The 17,372-nt window shown below is 32.7% G+C and overlaps 1 protein-coding gene across 9 annotated transcripts in view; it reads left to right on the top strand.

Moving 5' to 3' along the window:
• Positions 1 to 4,824, top strand: part of LOC143233873 (5'-AMP-activated protein kinase subunit gamma-1-like) — a 171,207-nt gene extending 166,383 nt beyond the window's left edge. For all 9 annotated transcript variants that reach the window (XM_076470710.1, XM_076470709.1, XM_076470711.1 and 6 more), the window contains one exon: positions 2,286 to 4,824. In XM_076470710.1, coding sequence (XP_076326825.1) covers positions 2,286 to 2,347 — 62 coding nt within the window. In that variant the 3' untranslated portion in view covers positions 2,348 to 4,824. The remainder of the gene's footprint in view (positions 1 to 2,285) is intronic.
• Positions 4,825 to 17,372: the final 12,548 nt, after the last annotated feature.

Here is a 17,372-nt window from a genome sequence, read left to right as displayed (position 1 = left end):
CTTGACTGAAAAGCAAAACAGCAAAGAGATTCCAGAAAAAAAAAATCATGAATAACATTCTTGCTAGATCAATTTCACTCATTTAGATTAAACTGACAGTACCATCAAATTCCTGTCATCGTGGTGCTGTGGAGCCTGTTGTTGACAAGCTTTAAAGTATAGAAGGAATGCTCACCAGAACAAGATATTGTCTGAGGTAGACAAATCATGCAGTGAAGTGAGTTTATTGCACACAGTTGTTTTAATATAAACTTTAAAGCAGTTTATACAATGAAATATAGTAAATGCTTTGTTTAGTTTGACAAATGCATTTTTCCAAGTGGTACACTTTACCTGTTCTTTTAGGTTGCTGTTATTGTTGAATGCCCTTGAAGAGACTGTATCACTTATATTATTTTCTTTTAAATAGAAACAGCTTCCAAACTGTTCTAAAGAAATTCTTATCATTTTCTTCTTCACATATGTGACCACAACCTCTAAAATACAGCAGTGCATATAATACACTTTTCGAATAGAACAGTTATCATTTACTTGGCTTACAGGTTATCAACTGAAAGATCCTACTTTCAAAAAAGCATTTTGTAGTTAACTGAACATTTCTGCTGCCTTTATATCAAAATCCACTAACTTATCTAGTATTGGCTCAGTTGTTTGTAGTTTTCCTTGTATATTTAACAATAAAGGGACTTTTATCTTGTTTGTGTTTAGACAGGTGGAACAATACTTTGCATTTTTAAAGTCTTCTCAGTGACTTCACAAGCAAAATCATTTCATTTTAAGATGGTTAAACGGTGACCAGCATACCTCAAGTGGATTAGTTTGGACATTTTACAGATGTTCAGTGAGATGTGATATCCAGAAAACTACCTATAGAAAAATGCTTCTCAGTATGAATATTCCATTTTATTGTGACCTCAAAAAAGGATGGTTTAGATGGGCCAAAGTGTAGTTATTGCATCAAATAACAGATATATCTTTACTGTTTCTCCTTGATTCCTACCAATAATTTCTGTGTTATACCTTAATGTGTGTTTTTGTGCATACTTCTTTACTTATTAGAATTGTATGCACAGGGACATTTTTGTTGATATCACTTTGATGACCATAGTAATCTTGTTAAAATATCATGCCATAATAAAGTTTGCTTTCAAAAAAAATTTCCCCCCAGTAGGTCAGCAGTATGTCTGAAGACTTATAATGCCATAATCTGGACTAAGCACAACACAAACAGCCCATTATGTATCTTTGTGCTTAACAACAAACAAAGAAACTACTGTTATCACACAGTCACCATGTCCTTCACTTGAATCCTGGACCTAGAACAATAGTTGATCAGTACTAGGACTGCTGTAGTTTAAAGGCATGTTCTGTGAAAGTTTTAATTACATTAGAAGTAGAAAATGTTGCATTATAAAGGGAGCAGTTAAATCCCATTATTTGGTCAGACTAGAGAAGCTAGAGAGTTAGACGTGGGTACTGTTAACTAGTTGCCTTTTCTTTAATCTGCCTGTTTGATGAAATTAGGTATTATTCACACAATGTCATTAGTGTAGCTTTGCACAAACATTTAAACACAGCAAACATTTTTATAATTATATAATAATTAAAACATGGACAAGGCTGTAAAAACAAAATCCATTAAGTACAAACAACTGCTAATGTGCAGTTTTTATAATGGTTAAATTTGTTATTTAAAGATTCTTTATATGTGGCAGCTCGAAATGTAATTACTAATGTAAAACATTAAAATATCAACAAACTTGTTTTTGTTGTCTAAGTATAAAAGAAATTCAAAAATATTTTTTAGAGAAGTAAATGTTCATTGGAAGATTATTTTGGGGAGTTAGCTAGCTTGTTATATATAAGAAATATAAAATATAAAAAATCGAAATGACTGTGTCTGTATCTGTCTTGTAATTAGTTTCACAAGCTATGAAAAACATTCAGTACATTAAAGGGGTAGTATCATCCAATTTTAACATACAGGAGTTGTTGATTCACATTTTCATTATCTCAAAATTTAAACTTAAAGGTGGCAAATATCATAATAATATGACCAAATTAAGTCATGTTTATTGTGTACTTTAGACATTCTTAAAAAGCCAAAATACATGTATAGGATTTACAAATGACATGAACACGCATGTAGTCTGGTGATAAAGAGTAGCTTATTATGGGAAAGAGAAGATAATGGATAGTTTTGTTTAGGATGATATCTTCCCTCTCAACTGCAGTATGAATTAATGTCATAAAGAAAAATTTATTCATCCATTTCATTTTTGCAGGTGAAGATAAACCAACGAAAGAGGAACACCTATTCAAGAAAGGTTCCTCAACATATGAATAATCAAGTCGTAGTTAGTAGAATATTCAAGACTTGAAAAATTAAAAGACGACAATTTTCTTTAATTGTGAAAAGTTGTTTCTTAAAATAAAATTTATGATGGCTTTGCCAATGAATTGTTCATGAAAAATGTTAGTCATTGTGAATTAAGGGGTACCATTGATGGATGTTTCTTAGTTACTGACATTTGTCATTTAATTGTAAATAAGGTCAATTGATTAGTACTTCAGAGGTAGCAAAATTATATCAAAATTAAATTTTTGTCTTGCTGCAGCTTTAACATAGTATTACAAGATTTCTGATGTATGTTCATAGTATTTGTTTCTATGTCTGTGTACATGTGTGTGTATAAAGTAGAAGTATTTTATTCATTTGACAAGTAATTATTTCATAAAGAAGTTGTGATTTTTTAAAGTTTTTCCTTTTGAAAATGTTAGTATATTTGAAAGCTGGTTCTTAATGAATTAAAAACTGAAATTAGTTAAATCAAAGTTATGATGATAATTATAATTAAGATAACAGAAACTAAATTTAGATTTTCAATTTGTAAAATTTATTTTCATATTTAATGCAGCAGACTGAGAAACCTGTTTCTCTAGAGAAATGATGATTTGTATGCAAGGTTCTTTAAAATTTTATTTGAATAATTCCATATATACTGTTTCTGCCTTCTCTGAAATGGTAGTGTTTCAAAAATGTCTGTGCTGGATTTTTCATCAGCACAAAGTTTAAAACTAGACAGAAAGGAGTAGTAGTACATAGAAATTATTCAACATGTCAGCACACTGCCTAAAGATTCAAGACTATTTAAAAGTTTCTAACAGAATCTACCATAAAACATAAAAGTAAAAAGACTTGTTTTTCCCTCAATCATTACTGAGATTCAAAGAATTGCAAGTACGTGTTTTGTAAATTTGCGTTGCATGTGTAGTCAGCAAGGGTAATTTGTTTATTGGTGAGTTGAATATAGAACATGATATATACAACAAAAGAATGTTTGTATCATTAACTTTCGTTTTTTTATATACTTAGATTATTTTGATTTTGTTATGAAGAAAGAGAATTATCTATAAAGTAACATTTTAATTACCTTAGTGTATTTGGATTGCTGTCTGTTTACACTATAGCAATTGGAATGGATAAAAATTGTTATTAAGGTGTTGGCAAACTGTAAAATTTTCAGATTGTTAAGTTAAGAAACAATTCTATGGGGTTTTGATTAGTTAAGTAGGTAAAACTTATTAACAAGGACTATTATCTAATTTTGTATTTGAAATATTTTGCAAAGTGTGTGTGTGTATATCTATATAATATATATTTTCAAAAGTAATGGAAAATGTAAGAAAATCAGTTAATATCAAAAGATTATACATTTTGCAAAGAAACTACATAATGAATAAATTTGTAAATTAAAAACGGATTTTTCAAACAATAAGCATTACTTAGTTAAGCTAAAATATGTAACAAGTATTTGGAAAACTGTTATTGAAGCCAAAAATTATATTAGTATGAGAGGGGAATTTTCTTTGAGTGGACTGCTTACTAGGATAGTTGCAATCTACTTTAGAAATAAACATATCCTCTATTAATTCTTTAGGTAACTTACATTATTACCTTTTAATTCTATGTATGGTTATTTCTTGGATGTTTACCTTAAGTTTTTCATAAATAATAGTTTCAGTTGTAATATATTTTAATTATGCATCATAGTAATGCCAAAAGTGGTAATGAAACATTCATGCATCTTGTAAAGCCATATTGCCATTTCCACGTGGAATTTTTTTATTCTTAACTGTACAAAATGATTATATGTTGTTGTTTTTTTTGTAATTTGGAAAAGTTTGAGAATTTCAGGTTCCTGCAAAATTTTAACTTTCTAACTTTTAACTTTTTTTTGAGGGGGGTCTTGCTTAAAATCCCTGTAATAGTATTATCTAACATTTTTTTTAAATATTGAAATCATTAATCAAAATATTTATTGTAACATACTTTAAATGTCATGATTTAATTTTAATTTTTCATAAATGAAACTTGCACAAGCCATTCTTGAATAACCCAAAATTATGAAATAGGCACAAGATTTTACTATTTAATGATGAGCTGAAATGTAAATCTTTATAGTATAAATCCTAACGTTTGTAACATTTTGGAAATCAATTAATGTGCCAGAGAATACAGTTATATTGTATAATACAGCTATATAAAAAATTTAAATTGTAAATTGGTAATAACTGAAAAATAAGCAATTTGAAGCATTTTGTGTGTGTACGGGTATGTGTGTTTCTATACATACATACATAGTTATGCATTAGCCACTTTTAAATAATTTGAACTTTCAGTGATAAATGATAGAAATGTACTAAACTTATGCCATTTATAGTTAAGTGTATTGTATTACATGTTTTGTTTTTGTGACATGTATTTAAAAATACACTCATTTTGTATACCCCATGCAATATTAAAAAAAGGTTGACAAATTATTTTTCTTTGTTTGGTTTTGAACATTAGGAATCTTTGACAGTTTTTGATCTTATGGCAAAACCAGTATGCAAGAACCATTTATTCTCTCCCTACCTTTATTTTCATTTTTAGATAACATTTCTTTTAGTTGACCAACAGTATAGTTATTTTGAACTAAAATGTAAAATAATAACCTTAACAACAGAAAATGTGATTTCAAAAGTGAAATGTAAAACATTGTCACTTACTTAATATAATATTAAAGTTTTGTTAGTAGTGTGGTATTTTCAGGGTAAATTTATTTTTACAGAAATCTTAGACAGATGCACTTTATAATAGGCCATTTTTTTTTAGGATAATTACAAAGTGAACATGGATTTAGTGAGTAATAATAGGCTAAATAACAGAATAGACATGTGTCAAATGCTAAACAACCTTTTATCTAAAATGCTGCATAAAAACTCTCCTTATTCAGGTAGACACTGACCATTTCTTCCCTACTGGATCAGTGAATCAATCAATAATTAGTCTCGTTTTGAGTTTACCTATTGATAAAGCACGTTTTATTACAATTTCAGCTTTTGCAGTAAGATTAGTTTTTAGTACAGGTACAACATTTTGAATACTGGTGCTATTATCATCCAGTTCACAAGTTTTTACAGTAAAAAACGTTTTAGTATTTAAATCAACATAAAGAGTCAACAATGTATTGATTGTAGTTAGTTGTAAATATCAACTCACGTGAATTTTACATATTATTTATGTCTTAAAAATAATACAAAGATGAATAAACATTAAAAAAACTATGAAGTTTTTTAGGCAAAATATTTTGCATAATTTTAAGGATTTATGAAATTAACAAACAGATATATAGAGCTGTGCCTGGGTAGTTTTTAATTGTGGCACAGAGAGATGTTTTCGGACTTCCACCGCAAGAAACCAGGTTTCAGTATTTGTGGTGGGCAGAGTACAAATAATCCTTTGTGTAGTTTTGTGTACAAACAATAATGACAATTTTCTAGGTTATGACTGTAAACAAATAAGATTGAAGGCTATCAAAGTTAGACTTTGCCTTAACAGTATTATAATGAGCAATTTAATGAGTATTAAATTCCGTACTTCAGAGAGGGAGATAAATTAGAGAAGGGTTATCCCTTAGTTAGAGAACAAAAGTTATAATTCTCATATTAAAATAAATTGAGAATTTTTAAAATTATTTTCTTATAAACTTCAGAACTTAAAACTTTTATCATATTAGCATTTGATTTATTAACTATGTTTTGCCAAGTTTGTGTGTATACAATAATAATATAGTAGTTTAATTAAATTTTGAATGTAAGTCTTTGAAACGTTGTGACGTATGCTCCAACGTCTCTCTAACAAGAGGGTTAAGAGACTCTGGTGAGAAAATGAAGTATCACATAAGTGTAAAAGCTATTATCATTCTACTAGATATACTTTCTTTTGTGACAAGGTTTAGAACTCAAATTTTCTGCGAAGACCGTCCTTGAAGGCAGCTAATCCCCAAAGCCAACCACCTTCTTCCAAAAGTAGAACTGTATAAACTGTACACAACTCCTATGCTGCTAAAATTTGAGTTTATTCCCCCTTGTCCTATTGTTTTCACTGCTATACACAATATTAGGGGAGTAGTCATCCCTAATGGTGCTTGTTAGGAATAAGGAAGGTATACCAAAGGTATAGGTTAATTTTAAATGGGTGAATGCAGTTACTCATTGATGCCTTTCTACTCCTATTAGATAATTGTTTCAAATCATTGTTTAACATTTTTGGACTTTATATGTCCTACATGGCAAGTCGTACTCTTTGTCAACAATGTCCTGGTGTTTGGCTGCACATTTGAGTTTGCTGCTAAAAATCCAAGCATGTTACTTTAAAGCATAAAAAAGCTGAAACCAGGAAAGTGTGCACTAATGTACATTGAGGTTTACGTTCTTTATCATACTTTAATATGTATCTATTGATACAAGACAATTCTCAATCTCTGACAAAGCAAGAATTTTTTTTGTTTTACATTATGTTAGTATTAAATCCTGGTAAACTCCTCCAAAGTCACAATTATCGGCTCTTTTACTAAAGTCGAGGTTGGAGTTCATCATCCTTTAATATGGATTAAGTACCTATTGACTGCAGAGAGCATAGTGATACAAGACAATTCCCAATCTCCTACAAAACTTGAAATGTCTTTGTTTTGCGTCATATTGACATTAAATCTTGGTAGACTTCTCCAAGATTGCTGTACAATTATCAGCTCTCTCACTAAAGTAGAGATGCATTTCAGATGGAGTGAGCAATGTAAGTAAACATTCCTATCGTAGAAGCACGCAAATGTGGAAGCTAAAGTACTGTCATGGATATGTAATCACTGTGATAACTGTTCCAATTCCATTAGGTGAAGTACTGCATGTAAATACATATACTATTCCTATATTTACAGATCCTAAATGCAGATGCTATACAAGGAAGAAAGAACTACTGATACTACTTGCATGGTAAAAGTTCATCATACGGATTGACTACTACTGCAGTTTTATGAACCTTAAAAATATGAAAAGGATAATTACATGTTGGATAATGGGGTTGGAGGCATGTGACTTAAGTATATGGCACTGCCTCGGTTTGGAACACACAAATGCTGATCGATAGTCTTAGTGCATGTTGAGACTTTAAGCATGGATACACTAAATGATTAAAATCATTTCTTCAAGATCAATGCAGAACCTTACGGTAGGTAACTTTACTCATAGTAGAATAGCATGATTAAGTGTTCAGATCTTCAGAAAGAACAGCTTACGGATGCAGTTCTAGTATGGATGCTTCTTTTAAAACATTAATGTGAAAATTGGTCAATGCAAATTGAAGAATGTAGTACGGATGATTCCAATACAGAGAGAACGTAGTTCTAACTACATTGTGGTCTACATTTTGTTTGTTGGCAGCTCAGTGAAGTTAGATATGAATTGAAATGGTCGAGTTGAGTGAATACGCGTCAAATATCCGTAAATGTATGCAAAGAGCTCTCCAGATATCATGTAGAACTATTTACTAAATTTTATGTACTTAGATTAAACGTTTACAGTTACAGTTACTACTACCTCTGGTTCCTTCCTTAATTTTGTGACAGTCTCAAACCATGTTGCCATTGGAGTTACTTTTGTAAGAGATAAGATATCCCTTAATCTAATTTAGTGCACAGGTAGAGTTGGCAACCCCTCAACAAACTTGTTGATGAAGGCCTCGAGATCCTTAAGAGCCATGGTAAGAAATGCCTTTTTTATGTATTTCCTTAATTTGTCTATTTACGCAACCTAGGCCTGGCATGGCCAAGCGTGTTGAGGTTACGACTCGTAATCCTAGGGTCGCGGGTTCGCATCCCCGTCGCGCCAAACAAGCTTGCCCTTTCAGCCGTGGGGGCGTTATAATGTGACGGTCAATCCCACTATTCGTTGGTAAAAGAATAGCCCAAGAGTTGGCAGTGGATGGTGATGACTAGCTGCCTTCCCTCTAGTCTTACACTGTTAAATTAGGGACGGCTAGCACAGATAGCCCTCGAGTAGCTTTGTGGGAAATTCAAAACCAAAAAAAAAACAAACATTTACGCAACCAGCTTCTTTTCGGGTCACCACCTTCAAGCTTTGAACTTTGCCCTATAAATAGTTCTGTTCTCAACAGCGTTGAATCTGTGATGCATCTCAATAACTACTGTCTCATTTGTGAAACTCCTCTTTGTCCAAATGCTCTAGGGGCATTGGGTTTGGATTGCCTAAGTTCAGCATAAGTTTTTTCATTGCTTGTTTGTCATTCATCCATTGCAAGGAATAGCTAACTTAAAGCATTTGATAAAATGGTTCACATCCTTCTTTACTGCTCCCTTGAATACTGACAAACGTTTACTATAAGTTTCTACTGCCAGCATCGTTATTAAAGTGTCCTAGGAAGTCCCCTTCTATTTCTTTTTGCAGTTCAGATGTAGTTTTCCTTACTAGTTAAATGTGTGTTCTTGAGTAAAGTAATAGCATTAGTCGGTTTCCTTTGTGTGTCTGTAAATTCATAACAAATGGTGGTAAAACTTTGTCAAGGTGACTAGAAATTTGCTCTGTAGGGTAACTGCAAGTAGATACAGTGGTTCAGTCCAGTTGTTCATTTTCGTGGGTTTTAGAAAGTATATAGAACGTGGAAATTCTAAGGTCCTTTACATTGAAATTCTGGGCTGCAGTAGGTAGTTCATCAGCATCTGTCATACCTTCAATTTTAGATGTTACTAGGTTGTTGAAGCCAAATGTTTAGTTGTCTTGAAGAGCGAGGTAGAAAGTACAGTAGTCTCAGAGCTTCAGTTATTTATAAATCCTTGTTCCAAACTGTTATGGTTCCATCTTTGTTTGCTGGTTTTATAACAACGTTGTCTCTTTGTTTTCTACTGTTTAAAGTTAATTTACAACGCTAAAAGCAGGGGTTCGATTCTCCTCATTGGGCTCAGCAGATAGCCTGATGTAGCTTTGCTATAAAAAACACACACACTCATTCCTACACTTATACATGAAGTAATCAAGTGCAATGAACCCACCAGAGGGTGTTGTCCATGAGGAGTGTTTTGAAGAAAATTTAGAGAAGAGATCACAGGGAGGAGTAGTTTTTGAAAAATGGATTTTTAGTCTTAGTTTACGAAAAAATGTTCGATATCTTCCATTGTGCAAAAGGCGTTGACATTACTTTTAATAGGGACAAATTTGAGTTGTTTAAGAATATTTCATTCATTGGGCGAAAATATCAAATCACCAGGAATTATGAAAACTTGAATATTGGAAGCGGAAGTAATAGTTCCTGAGGTGTTGGCTTCAAGTAGCGAGATAGTGGTTGTATTCCATGTAGCTGTGTCTGAGACCTTCCCTATAAAATTAAAACGTTCGCTTCTCAAATTGTAAGGTGTAAATCTTGACCTAAGAAGTACATATCTATCTGTAGGGGTTGTTCTAATAGACCTAGGGACTTGTTTTTCAGTTTTGTTTTCCTTCTCTGAAGATATATTGTGTAAAAAATCCTGAAGATTCATTATGAAGATTCACGTTCGTAGCCCAATTTAAAAAATATTGGATTTGGTGTAAACTTATGTATGGTTTCAAGGTTGTTATCTTGTTGTAATGTTGTTATTTTTTATCTTTTAAGGTTTTAAAGGAATCTTGATAGTTACAGCTGGCTTCATGAATTACTCTCAAAATGTTTGAAGAATCCTGTTCGTCAGAAATTTCGTAGAATTTCTGTCGTTATTGTACCACCTCATTGGAATCTATATCCGGTAGGTGGCACATACCCCTTACTTAACGTGCAGCGTGTTTAATGCTGTAGTTCTTTATTGATACTTTATTGAAAATTCTCTAGTTGACATTTAGAAGGAGAAATTTTAACTGTAATTCACAAGGAATCATACTTTTACGAAGACATTTGCTTATGAATAGAATGTGAGAGTTGTTCCTTGTTTTTTAAGAGTAACAGAAGAGACTTTCAGGCCTAAATTCGAAGCTGACTATTCCAGCAGTCGGAAAGAGTTGCAAAACTGTTTGGATTCAGGCATTTTTTGCGGTGCAGAAGTTTAACGAAAAGACAAATATAGTCATACTCGTATAGGCAACGACAATATCAAAATTAAATAATAGGTTGAACAATCTCCAAGTTTTAATATATTTTTATTCAAAGAAAAATGCCGTTTTGAGTTAGCGTTCTTCGTCAGATCGTACTGTTTACAACAAAGGTGCATGCATAGAATTAAATAAAAAAAAGATAAATATCAATTAAAATTTAAATAAAAAATGGCCAAACAGAAATCTACAGGAAAGAAAATTGTTGATTTAAACCAGCTGGTTGCAATGTACCCTAGATTGTAGATTAATCTCTTTTCGAGTTCTATTTTGTGTAAGTTTCCTGAAGCACAACTGTATGTTTGCTGATGGTCAAATTCTTGCCTATATCGATTCTTTTGTTTTGATTATTTCTGATAGACTTTTGATTCTATGGCCACAGACATTTTCACTTTAAAATAATACCATTTACACTTTCACCCGTATAACCTTATGCATTTTAGCTTTAAGTCCACGTTTTCCTTTTCACTAACGAAATAAAAACAACTTGCGTGGTAAACATTTTAATATTATATTACAAACGCATTCAAGAAACATGACTTCTTGCACAGTGAGAATTATAACTTAGGAATTAAATGATCAACCAAAATCTTAAGATATTCTAAAAGTTAAATGTTATTATAATAAATCAACAAGAAAGTTAAATATATATAAACATACTGATAAAATAACTTGACCTTCAGATGGCGCTCAGTAATGGGTGAACTGTAGATATTATCCTCTCTATCTTCTTCTTTTTTTTTCTTTTCCGAAAAGCAGAAATTCTTGGTCGTAGAAGTGCTGGTTAAGAATCATATTTAGGTCATTTACCAACTTATCACATGTTTTCATGAATAATAATTAATAAATATTTATTTTTCATTTAATGATTAACTTAAGAAACAACTGCATGGATATTTTTGTCCATAACTTACCAGACTGCCTTTTTCTTTGTAGCCTCGAACTATCTGTGCTCTGCTCACTGAGGATATCGAAACCCGGTTTCTAGCGTGATAAGTCTGCAGACATACCACAGTGTCACTAGAGGTCCTACGTTGTTCTCATAATCAACAAATCTCTTATTCCTAATCAGCATAAAATGTTTTGTTCAGTATTGTTCGCATCTGAGAAATCAAAAATAGTCTACTTGAGTATTTTTTATTCAAGATTATAGCAGCTTTTTCTAGTTATATTTATGACATGGTTCTCTCTGACTCATACAAGTTTAATACAAACGATGCACTTTAGGATTGACCTCGTTACTGAAGATGTGTTGTTGTTCTTTCTGAAGAACCGGAAATGTATGAAAACATGCTTAATCTATTCTCCAGATTACATTATTTTATACACACATATACTCTTTCTGATCACGTCGACTTAATGATAATATTGGTCTGGTGTAAAAATAAGTTATTTTATGGATGTAGATTGAGATGAAAATTACTTATATAAGATTAATGTTTTCATAATAATCTTTCAAAAAAAATCAGACTTAGACTTCAAATGTCATCATCAGAATCTACATATCCAGCTAGATCGAAATCAGCCTGGTCCTATCACACAAGGAAGATTCATAGTTTTGAAGTAGTAAGTATAACCTTGTTTATTACTAATAATAGGCCTGGCATGGCCAAGCGCGTAAGGCGTGCGACTCGTAATCCGAGGGTCGCGGGTTCGTGCCCGCGTCGCGCTAAACATGCTCGCCCTCCCAGTCGTGGGGGCGTATAATGTGACGGTCAATCCCACTATTCGTTGTTAAAAGAGTAGCTCAAGAGTTGACGGTGGGTGGTGATGACTAGCTGCCTTCCCTCTAGTCTTACACTGCTAAATTAGGGACGGCTAGCACAGATAGCCCTCGAGTAGCTTTGTGCGAAATTCTAAAAACAAACAAACATACTAATAATATATATTTCAAAATATCTTAATTACTCTTTTCTGAGAGATAATGTTTGAACTGAACTTTTGACCTAACTTTCCTAATGTACTTTTGGAAACTTCCCTAATTGTCCTAAAACTTTCAATAGCCCTAAAAATATTCCCTCTCCTTAGTTACTGTTTATAAAGTGTTCAATGAAGTATGTTACAGAGTATAACTGTGACAGTCAATAACTCAGTGTTATTGGTAAAATAATTTATAATATCCTTTATGTTGACTTGTTTTTATACTAAACGATAAGTTATTTTATTTTGTGAGTATGTTTTCAACCTTCTTTAAGGAAGTGTTTGTAGATTTCTGGTGTACTTTATCATCATTACCAATTTTGTCGTTGCAACACATTTATTTCAGTAATCTTCCCTTTTTGGTAAACAGTCCTGCTCATTTCATTGTTATTCCCCTATATCAAAAATAACAGAATTTGTTTGTTTATTTGTTTCGTACATTCTTGCAATACTACACATGAGTTACCTGCGTCAACCATCCTTTATTTTGAAATCATAATGTGAAAGCAGTTAGTCAGTAACACTCACCGCTAAGTTCCGCGTTATTTTAATAAAATAGTGGACTTTGGCCTTTACTCTTATAACGCAAACATGGCTTCAAAGACTGGAAAACATTTTTTGTTTGTTTTTGGCAACGGGATACGGACCACGAAATCTCGAATTCACAGTCCGGCACACAATATTAATCAACGCTACGCACTAAATGGCATAAAGCACAAACTCTTTCTTTATGCCTCAAAGTAGATTACAGGCGGAAGCATAATGTATGTGTGTGTGTATATATATATTTGTTCTTTAAGAAGCATTGGCCTTTCATACTACTTTTTTGTGTCAGTCAGATGTCAGTACACTACTAAATTAGGGACAGCTAGCACAGATAGCCCTCGAGTAGCTTTGCGCGAAATTCAAAAACAAAAAACAAACAAACAATACAGAGACGTGCCACAGTGGATGTGAGTTGCAGCGTCATGTTTGTTTCTTGTGTATTTCATTCACGGTGAATTCCTGATCACTTGATAGTGTAGTGCCATTACAGATAAAATTACTAGTGGAGAAATATAGAAAGGCAAGGCAATTTTTGAGAAGCTGGAGATATTTGGTGTTATCATTAGCAAGATAACAAACAATAATTTACAGGTGACAAAAAACTTAAAAACCAATGTGTGTAATCACGTGCATTTGAATTAGCACAAGTAATTAGAGAGGAACTAGATTCAAGGGTATAATGATGAATGGAATAACCTTTTTTATATAGTAAGGTTTAACTCAGTGTAGCACTTTAACTTTTCAAGGCATCCTCTATAATTAGAATTGTAGATATATTAATTATCTACAGCTTCCCATTTGTATTTCCTTTACTAATTATTAAATATGATCATTTTTAAAACAAAAATCATGCAGTCATTAATGTGAAAATTATTGCATATATTAACTCTATCGATTAACGAAAATAAGATATTGTCCCCTTTCGAGTAGGATCTCTTACTGATTATCAATAAAGCTTTTGTATCCTTACTGGGTTAACAAGGTGCATCTTTAATTATAGCTGCACAAAATGAGCCCTTTCTTCTACTTAGGGTCATTGCTATGCATTGCTACTAATTTTACATAACAAAGAAGAAATAATCAAATAACATTGTCAATTCTCTTCTCTTTGCTACTTCCGTAGAGTCCACAGTTGGTTGTTTAGCCATATCCATCTTTTAGTAGTTAAGCAATTGATTAATGACTGTCTGTTAGTTCACCGACCAAACAATGACATTATGCATACCTACTTCGTTTCTGCAGTGCAACGTCCTATCTAAATGCTTAAATATTATTAAAATATTTATATATAAACATGGTTTTCCAAATAGAGTAGTTGAAAATATCATAAAGAATTAAATTATTTAGTCCCCAAAACAAGTAACTGATATTATCGTATGCAAGTAGGTATTTATTAAATGAGGGAAGTCAGTTGGGTAAGTTGATTTAAGGCTTTTGTTTTTCTAGGTGCAAAGACAGATGCGCATTCTCAAACAATAAATAAATGCTATATGACTTCGATTGTTCATTGTCCTAAATGTAATTCTTAGTATATTGGTTCAACTACTAGGCGGTTAGAAACAGGTACAAAAGAACATATAAACTTAGTGACGATTTCTGTTTCGTGTATAAATGCAAAGTTACACACTAGTGTATGGAAACCAGTGTTTTAGCGTTTCAAGCATACCATCAAGCTTAACTTTAAGTCACTGGGAGGCAATAGCAAACTATAAATGAAGCATACTTTACTATGTGCTTGATGAATGTGATATTGCCACACATCACTTGATGCTTAAACTTCTTGGAACATGATGTGACGAATGTGAAAAAACTGAGAGTAACTGATATTCCAAAATAAGTATCGCTAGTAGACCTCATGGGCCAGTGGAGCAAAATTACATGAGACACATAATCATTCTTTTTTTACACTAGTGTGTGGCCCTATAGATTCGTTATTTTAATTTAACCTGAAGGACAAGTAATTGGCCTAAAAATGGTATGTTAGATACTGAAAAAGTTATGTATAACTCAAGAGGTTCTTTTCGAATTCATTTAATAAGAATCACTTAATTAGGTAGTCTTTTTTTATTATTTTCATTCAATTCTATTGGATTCAGTTAACTATCTTAAGTTATTTTCAACTACATTTTAGATCTTTCAATTAACTTTTATTAACGTTATTAGGGCATCTTGTCTATCCTGAATTTTATGCTCGATATCTTGAGTTACTCCAGTATCAGAAGATTATTTTCTTGTAATGCATTGTCAGTTGGTGTTGGAATATTATTACCTCAACTAGAACACAATACAAAAATACTGATTTTTCGCCAGTATCTTTAACACCTGGCGTTTTGAATTTCGCGCAAAGCTACACGAGAACTATCTACATTAGCTGTCCCTAACTTAGCGGTGTGAGACTAGAGAGAAGGCAGCTAGTCATCACCACCAACCTCCAACTCTTGCGCCAATCTTTTACCAACGAAAAGTGGGATTGACCGTCACTTTATAACGCCCTCACGACTGAAAAAGCGACCACGTTTGGTGTGACGGGAATTCGAATCCGAGAAACTCAGGTTAATAGTCGTGCGCCTTAACCACCTGGCTAACAAAAGAAAAGAAAATTCAAGTTATTGCACAAGAATAACATATGTCAATGAAAAAGACGTATTAAGATGAATGAACTGTTAGTAGGATGCTCTAAACACCTGGTCACGCCGAGCCAGCATCTAGTGACTCTTTGAGGAAGACTGCAGTTAGCACTTGGAATGTAGCAAATCTTCACTTAGATCAAATCCATTTATGTACACGTAATCAAGTAAATTTAAATAGAGCTATAAAGTGATTTTCGTTATCTTACGTATTCATCCAACAATTTGCCGATAGTTACGTTGTTGTTGTAAAGTTAATACCACGGATTCTGCACCATCTCTTTAACATGTAAATATATTAGGTAATTAGTAATTGATCCATTTTTCTTGTACGAGAACTACCCATTCTGCAAGTTCTTTTAATTCAGAAAGTCTAATCTTTCTACTTTATCCAAGACTTGAAGACATTCGTTTTCAGTCACCTGTAATACAACTGGAAAGAGAGGTTGCAAATTCTTATTGTTAACCTGAAGATTACCTAAGAAGGTCGAAACGTTGTTCTATACTTTATTTCAATTACATGATCAAATACTTGTAATACTTCTGAAAATAGTTAGGTTGGGTTAACTATCCTACTTGTAACTGATGAATACAAAAATTACTTGTTGAAAAATTGTACATTTGTAGTAAATTGTCTCTCACAAAGTAATATAAAGACTATGAGGGATTCATAGCTGGGACTTTCACCTGATATTGACGTTAAGGATCTTTTGGTAGAGTTTAGCAGTAATGGCTTAAACATATTAAGTATGGAGAGTATGACTGGAAAACCTAGTGACATTTCTTTAGCTATCTGGTATATAGAAGTCACTTTATTTGGTACTGAGATTTTTAGTCATGCTGTGCTTGATTTTGAGAATTTTCTTGTGAGACCTTTAAAAATCACCCAGATTATTACAGATTTGTCCCCATAACAACTTTGATGCTTGAAGTTTTGGGAAGGCCATAAAATGGTGGTGAAACCTTTGTTCTATGTAATCCGTAAAGAACACCATCTTACTGTATTCTGTGTTCTGTTTGTTGAGAAATTAGTTTTGCGAAGCTTACTTATTATTACAAAAATCATTTAAACCAGTCTCTTTACACATCTTGTAAACCATCTGGTTTGGTAGATAAAACGTCTAATCAACCCAAAATCCTGTGATGGAATCCACTGAGTCTCAAAGCCTATTATGTTTACCTTATGCGATTCATTGACATGAATCATCCACGTATTGGATTGTTAGCATTCACGATTGACTATTTCGTTTTTTTGTTTAGTTGTGTGTTCATTTTACGGCCTGGCATGGCCAAGCGCGTAAGGCGTGCGACTCGTAATCCGAGGGTCGCGGGTTCGAGCCCGCGTCGCGCTAAACATGCTCGCCCTCCCAGCCGTGGTGGTGTATAATGTGACGCTCAATCCCACTATTTGTTGGTAAACGAGTAGCCCAAGAGTTGGCGGTAGGTGGTGATGACTAGCTGCCTTCCCTCTAGTCTTACATTGCAAAATTAGGGATGGCTAGCACAGATAGCCCTCGAGTAGCTTTGTGCGAAATTCCAAAACAACAACAAAAAGTGTTCATTTTCTACCTTTTCATTTTATTGTTATGTTTCTACTTGATTGTTTACGGAATTGCATCACTTTTACTTGTTTTCAATATATGTATACCATTTTACTATATGTAACCCTTGTTTTGAATTTTTTATGTAACTTTTCTTAAAATATTTCAAGGAGTTAATGTAAATATGATATCATGGTATTGTTTTAGTGTTCATGATCTTATGTGGGTGTCTGATCGCTTTGTATTGAAACAACGTTTCTCTTATCTCTGCGTAAAAGAA

Source organism: Tachypleus tridentatus, chromosome 12 (assembly GCF_004210375.1).
Source record: "Tachypleus tridentatus isolate NWPU-2018 chromosome 12, ASM421037v1, whole genome shotgun sequence".
NCBI classification, from domain to species: Eukaryota; Metazoa; Arthropoda; class Merostomata; order Xiphosura; family Limulidae; genus Tachypleus; species Tachypleus tridentatus.
Note: the sequence above shows the minus strand (reverse complement) of the source record. Positions and strands in the feature narration are given on the sequence as shown.